Genomic DNA, 11,162 nt, shown 5'->3' with positions numbered 1-11,162 from the left:
TCATAAAATCATGTAATCATTTAGGTTGGAAAAGAACCTTAAGATCACTGAGTCCAACATTAATCTAACACTGTGATATCCACCACTAAACCATGTCCCTAAGAACCTTATCTACAGATCTTTTAAATACCTCCAGGGATCCCAGTCCTCATCCATGGTGAAGGTCTGTGGTGGACAGTTAGTTATTGCTTCATTCATTGAAATTTGATCAAAGATGGTTGTTGGGGATGTTATTCAAATGACAAATCGTGAACAGAGAGAGGAAAGATATTTTACTGGTAGAGAACTCTGTGAAAATACTGCTTGAAGATAAAGTATTTTATTCTGGCAAAGCCTCAGAAGGTTGGGGTTATACCTCTTGTGAGGGCTGTTGCTAATCCACACATACTGCCACAGCAGTTCCCAAGTCACCAAGAGCTGATAACTGAAACAGATTTTTTGCACATATGAAAACCATTTTATATCTTACTGAAAAATATTTTTAGATAAAATTTCATCAGATACTTTCTACAGAAAATTTATGGGCAAGAGTAAATTTTCCATTACGGTATAAGTTATAATGGTAAATCTTCCATTATGCCTACTGCTGAAGGAAAAATAAATTTATTTCATGGCAACATTTGGCCTAGAGTCCTAGATCCTCTTCACATTTTAGCAGTATTGCTACAGCAGCAAAACTCTCCAAGGGTGCACACAACCTTAAAATCCTTCTGGGTCTGTGAGAGTCATAACTGCTACATCCCCAAGCAGCTGGAAGAGAGAGCTTGTCAGAAATCAACTCCTGGCCTGCACAAAACCACTTAACAGCCACCTAGCTGAGACCAAGGCATCATATCACCTAATATATTCAAGAACCAGAGATTACAGTCCAGGAGTCCAGCAAGGGGGAGAAAGGAGAGTGGCACATCTTCACCTGGAACAGGTTTGGATGGGGAGAGTGGCAGGTTCTTACATGGCTTTGTCAATTACGAATCCAACAGAACCAGAAGCTGAGGTTCAGCCATTGCAGAGCAGGACTACCTCCATGCTGCTACGCTGGATTTACTTTGATGCAAACCTGTCCTTTGAAGGTACTGCCTCCTGTTGGAGCTCCCTTTTTGCCAGGTCAGCTCTCTCCACTCTCAATCAGGGCTGTGTCTTCACTGCTGCTTTAGGGTCTCTGATTACAACCAGTGCCCATTTCATGGTGTCTTTGGCATGATGACAAAGTTGATGCTGCTACTAGTATGGTGATGAACTGTGTATTATCACAAGTAACTTCCTTGATGTGGGAGAAAAGTGCAGCAGAGCAAAACCCCATTTACACTGGCATATTGCTAGGAAAACGAGCAGGGTGGTCATTAAATGTGCAGCCCAGAAGCTGGAACATGGGGTAGCTCTGAAAATATCCTTAAGAAATGTGTTTATGGTTGGCAGAAAGGGGTTATTGCTGGGACTTCCTGTCTCAGCAAACTCAGCTCAATCAGGAAACATTTCTGGGGCAGCTCAGCGATGTGAGGGTACAGGGGTAGCCCTCTCTGCCTGGCGTTATGGTGATACGGAGTGTTAATGATGTCAATGAGCATTTGCACCTACACAGATAACACCATCTAATGAGTCCCTCCACCAGAAATGCTGCTGCCGTAAGATGTCCAGCTGCTTCCTTCGGGACAGAGCGTGGAGAGTCGCGCTAAATTCCCACCCCTGAGCTGTAAGAAAAAATCCTATCCATCCACCCAAGGTCTAAGGTTTGGATTAATCTAAGACAAAAACTCTTTCCTGTTCATTTCCTGTTGAGCAGCAGCCTAAATACCCTGACCCAAAGGCAGAAAAGAATGCAAACGATTACTTCCCCTATTACATGGGGAAATACACAGAGGACAAAAGGTGAACTTCACCCCTGTGCAGAAGGTCAGGAGAAGATCTGCATAAGCAAACTGTCTCCAAGTCAGAATGATTCAGCCAACAAGGTAAACAGCGAATTCCTCACTGCGGGAAAAAAAGCAAAACCTATTTTGTTTCCTGATTAACTAAGTTATCCAGTTAACTACATCAGATGTAGTCACGCATTCTGTGATCTCAGGGCTCCTTCCTGCCCTATCGCCACACAAAATTGACGCAGAACCAGGCTACAGCTGATGATGAGATTACCAACGCATGAATTCATGCACCGATTATGAAACTAGAAGTCAAGCACTCCTGCTCTCTGACTTCTACACCGATAACGATGAGACTGGGAAATTCTTCTCATTTTTGTTAACTTCATAACAACAGGTCTGGGATATTTACTCATCTGTCAGAGGAAGAGAGTGTATTAAAAACTGAATGTAATTGTTCCTGTTTTTCTTGGTACACAAAAAGCTTTCCTAAGATAAGTAGGAGACATTATGGTCGAAATTGCTTCAATATGTGAAAATAAGAAGTGCTGTTCACAGATAACATACCAAACTTATATGCCATTCACAGACGTACATATTTATCCTCAGTGATTTTCAGAAAAGTCCAAGAATTACTCCCACAGCATTATTTTATCCAAGATAACCACTATAAGATAATTGCATTCTGCCAAATTATATGTTACCACTTGAAATGAGCTAGTCTTTATTCCAAGTGGCATGAAAATTTTTTCTATATACACCATTTCCCACCGTGTTCATGCTTTTCCTAGATAGTTTCAACACAGACTTCCTTACAGAAATCTTATAACTTAGCTCCTCTTTCAGCTGGCCAACAGTGAGTCTTGCTACCAGAAAGCCTATAATTCTGATGTTGTCTCTGTGCTCATCCAATACACCCTAAACCACACTCATTCGTAATGATCATGGCAACAAGGATCTGATTGCACTTTTGACACGTGCTAGTTAAAAAGAATTGCAATTCCAACTCTTATTCACTCCTACACATACATAAAGGTGTTGCAGTCACTGTGCGTGAGGGCAATCTGGATCTGGAGAAGACAGGCTGTCCAGTCAACAGCACATTTAAGCAGGTGATAATAGTTTTGCTTCCAACACTAGGGCACTAGACTGGCCTTTGAAAGGTAAAGTGCACAAAAGATGTAATAGCTCTGTAACAGAAAGGTTGGCTCCTGTATGTTTTCTACATTCAGCATCTAGTACATTCCAGATGAAGTGAATACGCTGTACGCAGGAACATGAACACACATTGTGGCATTTGATGACTTTAGACATAGAGAACACACTAGTGGAGATGTGACAAATTAGTGAACAGGTCAAATGTTGATTCAACATATCTGCCCGTTGAAGGTAAAGAGTCACACATGACACTAGACCAGGCCTGACATTTCGTGAGTCAGGCTGATTGTCTCCACAGCCAAGAAAAGCTCAGGCAACCTCTTCACCTGGAGTCCAATAAGCCAGCAGAGAACCCGCACATTGGCAAGGACACCGCTTATGCATTTTACAAACTCTTACGGTGTTCCTATCCATGTGTGTGGAGCCACCAAGACGTTCTGATCCGCACATTCATTCTTAGGCACGACTCGCTGTCGCCTCGCGGGTGACACGAGGTGGGGGGGGGGGGGCCTTCCCGCAGCCCCAGGGCAGCGCGGCACCGCCGCCCCGTGGAGACCGGCCTGCAGGGACGGACACACCGACGGGCCGGCTGCCGCTGGGCGGAACGGCGTCCCCAGAGCGGGTCAGCCCGGAGGAGGAGCGACACCCGCTGGGCCGGACACCCGCACCCGCTGGCTCAGCGCGGCGGGTCCAGCCCCGGCCGGGAGGGCGGCGGTTGCTCTGCCCGGCCGGCTTGCAAGGCAGAACAAGGCTGCTGTCGGGGCCTGTGGGGCGGGCACAGGCGGGAGGGAGGGACGCGCCTGCGGCCCGGGATGCTCATGACGGCGACCCCGACCCTGACTCCGCGGTGCGGCCGCAGGCGCCGGCAGCGTTACCCTCGCCCCGCAGGCACGGAGCGCCTGACGCTGGCACCGATTGGTTGGGAACAGGGAGGAGGGCAGCCAGCCTGGCCAATGAGAGAAGCCCGCGGAGGCGCCGAGCCAATGGGCAACTCCGCTTTTCGCTTCGCGCTCCTGGGCGCCTCAGCCTATTGAAAGCGCGGCGCGGCGGAGGTGAGGGGTCGGAGGTGAGAGCGGCGCCCCCGGAAGTGGAAGCCGGAGCGGCGCTGCCTCCCATTCTTTCGCAGCCCGCGGCGTGCACGAGTGTTTTGTTCCCGCGTGGGCCTGTGTTCCTCGGGCCGCCGCGCGCCGCGTTGCCATGGTGAGGGCGGTGCTCGCGCCGCGCGCGGGAACGGGACGGGGCGGAGGGAGGGAGGGCGCGCGGGCAGCGTGAGCCGTGGCCGTTAACGGTCCCCGGGGGCGGTGTCGCTGACTGGCTGCTCTCCCGGCAGAGCCTGCCCCTCAACCCCAAGCCCTTCCTGAACGGGCTGACGGGGAAGCCGGTGATGGTGAAGCTGAAGTGGGGGATGGAGTACAAGGGCTACCTCGTCTCCGTCGACGGCTACATGAACATGCAGGTGAGGGGTGGGAGCCGCCGGGGCTACCGGGGAGGTGCCTGGGGCGGCAAAGTGGGGCGATTCTAAGGGATCGGCGGTGGGAGTGGGGTCGCTCCGCTGCCCCCGGTCCCTGTAGCCGGGTAGTGGTCTGGGGGGCGAAGTTTGTTCTTTTATAATCATTCTGAGTCTTACTGGTTTTCTTCTCAAGCTTGCAAACACAGAGGAATATATAGACGGTGCATTGTCTGGACACCTGGGTGAAGTTTTGATAAGGTAATTAAGATATTCATGGCAGAGAGTGGGTTTCTTTAAACCTTCTTACAGCTTATGTTAAAGCTTGTATTGCTAGATGCTGTGTTCCTTGGCTAAGATGCTAAATGCTAATGTAACTCTTGTGTAAAACCTATGATATCCCTTCTAAGGGGAGAAAAAAGGAATTTTGAAATATTTGTAAAGCAGTGTTTATGATAATAAAACTTTAGTTTTCCTGATTGTCATAGATCTATAAATCTCTTGGCACTAGTAGAGTGTATTAATGTATTGCTACTGAAAGTGTTTTGCATACTTGGAAATTAAACTTGACCATAACTGTTAACTCAAAAGTAAAAATTTCTCATACAGCATTGTCAGCTGGTTACTGCTTTTATAAATTTGTTGTTTTTCACAAGTGTTATCAACTTTTTGGAAAGCTGTACAAGGTCAACAGCAGCAATTTGTTATGCTGAATCTTGCTGTTGCCAGGCCATAATCAAACAGGAGAATGCTTATGGTAGTGTATACATGTGGAAAATTAGCCTATTTACCACTAAGGGAACTTTTGGTTCTGTTTACAGGTGCAATAACGTTTTGTACATCAGAGGTGTGGAAGAAGAGGAAGAAGATGGAGAAATGAGAGAATAGGTGTTTTGTATATCGGGAAATAAACTTTTTTTTTTCTTTTTTGTTTTCCATAATTTTGTAATGAGATGTTTACTTTTTTGCTGTTATATTTTAATATGGAGGAAGTGAACCCTTAAAAAGGTCTATAATATTTTATTGGCATTTGAAAAACTGCTGGAGGAGTAGGCAATTATTTCAATTTAAGACTGAAAATTCTAGTGAAAAGTGAGCATTAAAAAAATAAAAATCCACAACTGTTAAGTGTTACAGGTGCCAACAAATGCCATTAATGTTAAGGGAAATATCTCAATTTAAGTGATTCCCAGAATTAATTAGATCCTGAAAGACTGAAGGACCTGCAGGAACAGCCTTTTCTCTGACAGTAATATAGGCTGTAGAATGAGCAGCAGAAATCTTAAAAAAAAAAAAAATCCTGATGTGTCTGCTGCGGACTGGTGATGATTTGGTAATGATTCCTCAGCTCTGAATTGTTTAATTAATTAGAGGACGCAGCTATAATGCTTTATAGCCTTACGTCAGTAGAAACTAAGTTTCACCTCTAAGTGAAAAACTGTAAGTCACCTTGCAGTATATGCAGGAACCTCATTTTAAGCCGTCTTCTGCTTTAACAGCTGAAGGCTTGAGCAAAATACCAGTTATTTCTCATCTGACACACAGGAAAATATGACACTTTATATATTTTACAGTATGTATGTAGTTACTATTTAAATACAGCTAGTCTTTAAACCTGTGTAAAAAATATTTGGAAATGGTTGTGAAGACTTAACTGCAGGTGAGATGTGGAAATCTGTTACACCCCAGTGTCTCTAAGGAATATTTTGCTACTTTGAGTCACAAAGCTTGAAGTGTGGCTGTACAGTCCTTAATAAAGAAGGACAAATTGGTATTGACTTCGTAGCTAATGACCGCACAAACAAAAGCCTCTTGGCAGCTATAAAGGCCCATAGACTTCAATGGCATTGATAGGGTTAAGACAACACATAGCAAAGTGGGAGTGCACTTTTCTTTCTCTCATAAAAACTAAGTCTCTCATTGCCACTAGGCAGCTGGAAGGTTAAAGTTTTGGCAGGAACACAATAACCATGTTTTCAAATGTTAAGAGTAAACACTGAGGTTAACTGAATGTCCCTTACCTATCAGCCTGGCTTAATGAAGGATCATTGCTGTGCCAGGGCAGCCAGTCTGAGACTCCCTGTTTCAGGCTGTGATGGAGCCAAGAATCAGTACCCAGCCAGCCAGAGGTACACTGCATCAACGTAAATTAAAAGCATTATATTTGACCCTTCTGTCCCCAAGAGGGCCACCCATGTCCTGGAGTGCATCAAGCACAGCATTCCCAGCCGGGCCAGGGAGGTGATTGTCTCACTCTGCACTGGTGCGGTCTCACCTGGAGCACTGGTTACAGTTCTGGGTGCCACAGGATAAAGTGGATATAAAACTACCAGAGAGTGTCCAGAAGGGGGCCACAAGGTTGGTGAAGGGCTTGGAGAGGAAGCCGTATGATGAGCGGCTGAAGTCACTTGGTTTGTTGAGCCTGGAGGAGACCAAGGGGAGACCTCATCATGGTCTACATCTTCCTCACAAGGGGAAGAGGAGGGGCAGGTGCCAAACTCTTTGGCAAACAACAATACGACCCAAGAGAATGGCAGGAGGATGTGCCAGGGGAGGTTTAGGTTGGACATTAGGAAAAGGTTCTTCACCCAGAGGGCGGTGGAGCACTGGAACAGGCTCCCTTGGGAGGTGTCACGGGCCCAAGCCTGACAGTGTTCAAGAAGAGACTGGACAATGCCCTCAGACACATGGTGTGAACTGTGGGGTTGTCACATGCAGGGACAGGAGTTGGACTCAATGATCCTTGTAGGTCCCTTCCAGCTCAGGATGTTCTATAATTCTGACAAAAGAAAGTAAACCACCAGGAACCATTACAAACTACTGTTTTTCAACCCATCTTTTCCTAGATGTTCTAAAAAGTGGCCTCACTGTAAAGTTTTCAAATTGCTTTTGAATCATGCAGTATAGTCCCCATTAGAAATGCTACACTTCCAGAGGAAAACAAAGGAAATATTTTTTCCTGATCCTAATTATTGAACACATTGTGTTCTGGAACTTGATTGATAGTCCTTAAAATTTTACCCTAGAAGTACTAGGAGAATGCTTTTCACATTTATGTGATATGGAATTGGAATTGGATTGGAATATGCTTTTTAAATTTACTAGGCTCTGTACCTAATTCCTATCTTGCACTAATGAGGTCCACACAGTAATTCCCTGTGTAAACATTTGTTTTCTCCTACATTTTAAAATTAATTGGTTAAGCATTGAAAACCTTCTCATATTTTTATCATGAAAGGAAGTAAATAGATGCAGTTGACTGGTATTTCTCTGTTATTTTTCAGTACCTTGTATATCACCCTTATATATGAAATATTAAGGCAATATGCCTAAAGTTCTTGAATCTGATAACTGCATTCAAATGAAGTCTGAATGAATACTCAAAAGTGTTTAGTCAGTCTTATTCTCCTCCTTTGAAATCAATGGGGGTTTTACCATTGATCCCTTGGGAGCACACTGAGCATTATTAAAATTCAAAGACCATAATTTTCTGGTGGCACAGATGAATACTGACATCAGGTCCTCTACCATGGGATATCTAAAATAAACAAAAGCATTTCATTTGCAGGTTCGTTTATAAATTATTTGAATTAATATTATATTATTTCACGAAATTACGGTCTTTATTTAAGATATTCTTGATGATGCATTTACAAGAGAAATCACCATCTTCAGAGCAGCACAGTCACGTACTACAGGTCTTTTTTTTGTCGCTTTGCTCCAAGAGCACAATAGTTGTATCTCCCAGCTCATCTACTGCTGTTCACCAAAACAGTAATCTGAAATGTTTTGTCTTCTTTCACAACCTATCTGCAGGAAGACAAGGCCTGCTGCTGTAGTGATGACCACAGACCCAGCTACAGGAAGAGGCAAAAGGTGTTTGACTGAACAAATGCCATCAAAAAATGAGTGGCTAGCTCAATTTCCCCACCTTTCAGTCTCTGGAAACTCTTAATTGAATTGCCTGCACTGTTTCTACATAGAGTTGATGCTAGTGTTAGCAGCTAGTCTGCACCTGGGTGCTAGACTGAGACAACCTGACTGTGGTATGGTTAATTATCAGAATGATGTATTTTCTGTAGCTGTTATTTAGCAATTTCCCAACGTTTGTAAGAACCTTAAATTTCTTCGCAAGAAAGTATTATAGGCATACATATTGCATGTTGGATACAGATATGTATGTAAAAATCATGGTTTTGGCTAAGTTTCCACTACCACTGTTGACACTTCTTTTTAAAAGAGCTTTTGTTTGTTTACACATTTAAAACTATTCCATATATGAATCATTCAGGCTTAGCTGCTTTCTGTTGTGTAATGTTTCTTAAAAAGTTTAACAAATCCATGCCGCAGGGCAAGAATATGGATTCAAATTTCAGCAAGTGTACCAAAACAAGTCCAGGGATATTCCTTTTCCATTCACTTGATATTCCATCCACCACAGCCTGGACAAGGTGCCGAGATACAATTCTCCAACAATCTGCAATTGTCACATACTCCACACCAACCGCATCTATTTTAGCACTTTGACTCAGTGCGGTAATGTGGTTTTGAGGCAAATCAGCCATTCCTACTACAGGCTGCTCGAGTTCACAAAATAGTTTTGGTACTCATGAGCTGGGTTCCTACCAGGGAAAAATCAACCAGAAGCTCTGACACAGATACATGAAAACTGTGTTTGAACCTCTCATGAGTACCTAAGGATCCAAGCCAAAACCTGGCTCTTTGAACAGCTTCAATCAGCCCATGTAGAGACATTTGGTGGGTGGAGATACTCCATTCTAGATCAAACCTTATGTCAGCCTGACCTGGTTATCTAGGTGTAAGGTCTGTCTGAGTACTGCTGCTTGCATCAGAGGGACCTCTCACATCAAATTAGTTCCTAAAGATATACCTATATATATGGATATGACCATAAAATATCATATACTTTGGGAACTAAGTTATCAGAACTTCCCTCACGTGTCCCTCCTTATCTCTTTTCCTCACATGAATTTTCTGGATCACTTATTTATAACTTACCTGCAGGTGGGATAATGTACTTAGAACATCAAAATATTAACTTTGTTTGATTAGTCATTCAAATTTCCCTACTCAAAATTTTGGTTATTTTTTCCTCTCTTTTTTTATGAAAAGCATCATCTTGGTTTTAATAATACCTATGCATATTATCAGTTTGGAGGACCAGTGTTGGGTTTGTGAACTGTTACCAAAGAATCAGACCAGTAAAAGACAGAAAAAAATGTGTAGAAATAGGTGAAAAGATGATTTTTTTTTTAAAGAAAAGAGACACAATAATGATAATAATTAAAAAAAAACCCTAGATGTGGCCACCCTCATTAATCCTGAACCAACCATATTCACTGAATTCCCTGAGAGTTAACATTTATCACTCACTACACTGTCCAGTTATTTGGAGGACTTACGAAGTTTAATTTTTAGACATCCTGCTTCCAAAGTTGATACTTCAGGCATAATCAGAAAACATGACAAACGGTGTTCTGGGGACTCTGAGCAGGAGAAAAAAATGCCTGCCAGGAACACTAAAGAGTTTTAATAGCAGAAGTACAAAAGAAAAAAAAATAGAAAAAAATCTGTTACTTACATTTTCAGATAAACCAAGACAACATATTCTGATTAATTTGCTAGATGAAACAAGCTATAATAATAAAATAACACAAAGAAAATTCAGTAGGTGTGAGGCCTCTTAGTAAGATGCTGTCCAGCTGCTACTTAGATTCCATTTCTAATTAACAATGACAATTTGGGCTGGCAAGTATCTGCAGTATAACTGTCAGATTTTAAAAAACATTAGTAGATAAGAGCTAACACATTTTCTTACAGTTATGTATTCCACCAGTAACTTACAAGAACCTTTTGGCAGTGAGCTGCGTGTAACCTGCCTTAGTCTGATAAACGTAGCAAGAGGTGTCAAATTATGCGTTTCCTGACAGTTTGTTTCTTTGGCTTTACCTGGTACCATTAACCTGGAAGGAAACTCTGTAGTACACTTATTAAATCCATATTTTTCCTTAGCCTTTAGATTTGAGCACTCCAGATAGGTATGGAATCCTTGACATGTAAATTATTATATGGGATGCATGCTTTCCAACATCTGTTTTTTCTTTTGCAATATTTATATAAAAACGTGTTTGGAGTTGAATGTTTAATTGAATTTTCAGAAAGAGACTCTTTCAAACACATCAACATTGGTAGATTATTTATTTAATCTATTGTAATTAAAACAAAAAAAAAAGGAGAAAACACAAAACGATTTAGGCAAAACCACTTTGTATGCAAATTTCTATAGAAAAATTTACTTTCAGTAACCAAATAATTTTATTAATTAAATTGTTTTACCACTATAAATTGCATTTCTGTTTACTGATGTATACAGCTGAATTATTTACTGATGTCTCTTGCATTAGATTCACATGACTCTCTGAAGGTTGTTATTGATGTTATTGAGCAACACGGCCTTTTTTTCCAGCTTACTTATTCTTGTTCAGGCACACTTAATTCATCAAGCTGCATTGATGAATGGAAGTGCTGGCTCTAGGTATTCATGTCAGGTTTTTTTGATTCCAAACAGTCTTGCAAACCAGTCAGCCTGTCAACCATCTGAAATAGCATGGACCCTCTAAAGCTGGTCCTGGCACAGGCAGGTGAGTGTCAAGTGTTGCTCTCCAGGCTGGCCAAGTGCA

At 42.6% G+C, this 11,162-nt stretch overlaps 1 protein-coding gene across 1 annotated transcript; it reads left to right on the top strand.

The window, feature by feature from the left end:
* The first annotated feature begins 4,054 nt into the window (after positions 1-4,054).
* SNRPF (small nuclear ribonucleoprotein polypeptide F) lies at positions 4,055-5,402 on the top strand. The gene is made up of 4 exons (XM_082071552.1): positions 4,055-4,214; positions 4,345-4,470; positions 4,658-4,722; positions 5,283-5,402. The coding sequence occupies exons 1-4, from the start codon at positions 4,212-4,214 to the stop codon at positions 5,347-5,349; spliced, it is 261 nt and encodes an 86-aa protein (XP_081927678.1). The 5' UTR covers positions 4,055-4,211; the 3' UTR covers positions 5,350-5,402.
* The last annotated feature ends 5,760 nt before the right edge of the window (positions 5,403-11,162 follow it).

Source organism: Streptopelia decaocto (genome assembly GCF_964273445.1).
Source record: "Streptopelia decaocto genome assembly, chromosome: 1".
NCBI classification, from domain to species: domain Eukaryota; kingdom Metazoa; phylum Chordata; class Aves; order Columbiformes; family Columbidae; genus Streptopelia; species Streptopelia decaocto.
The sequence above is the reverse complement of the archived record's forward strand: the minus strand, read 5'-3'. Positions and strand labels throughout refer to the sequence as shown.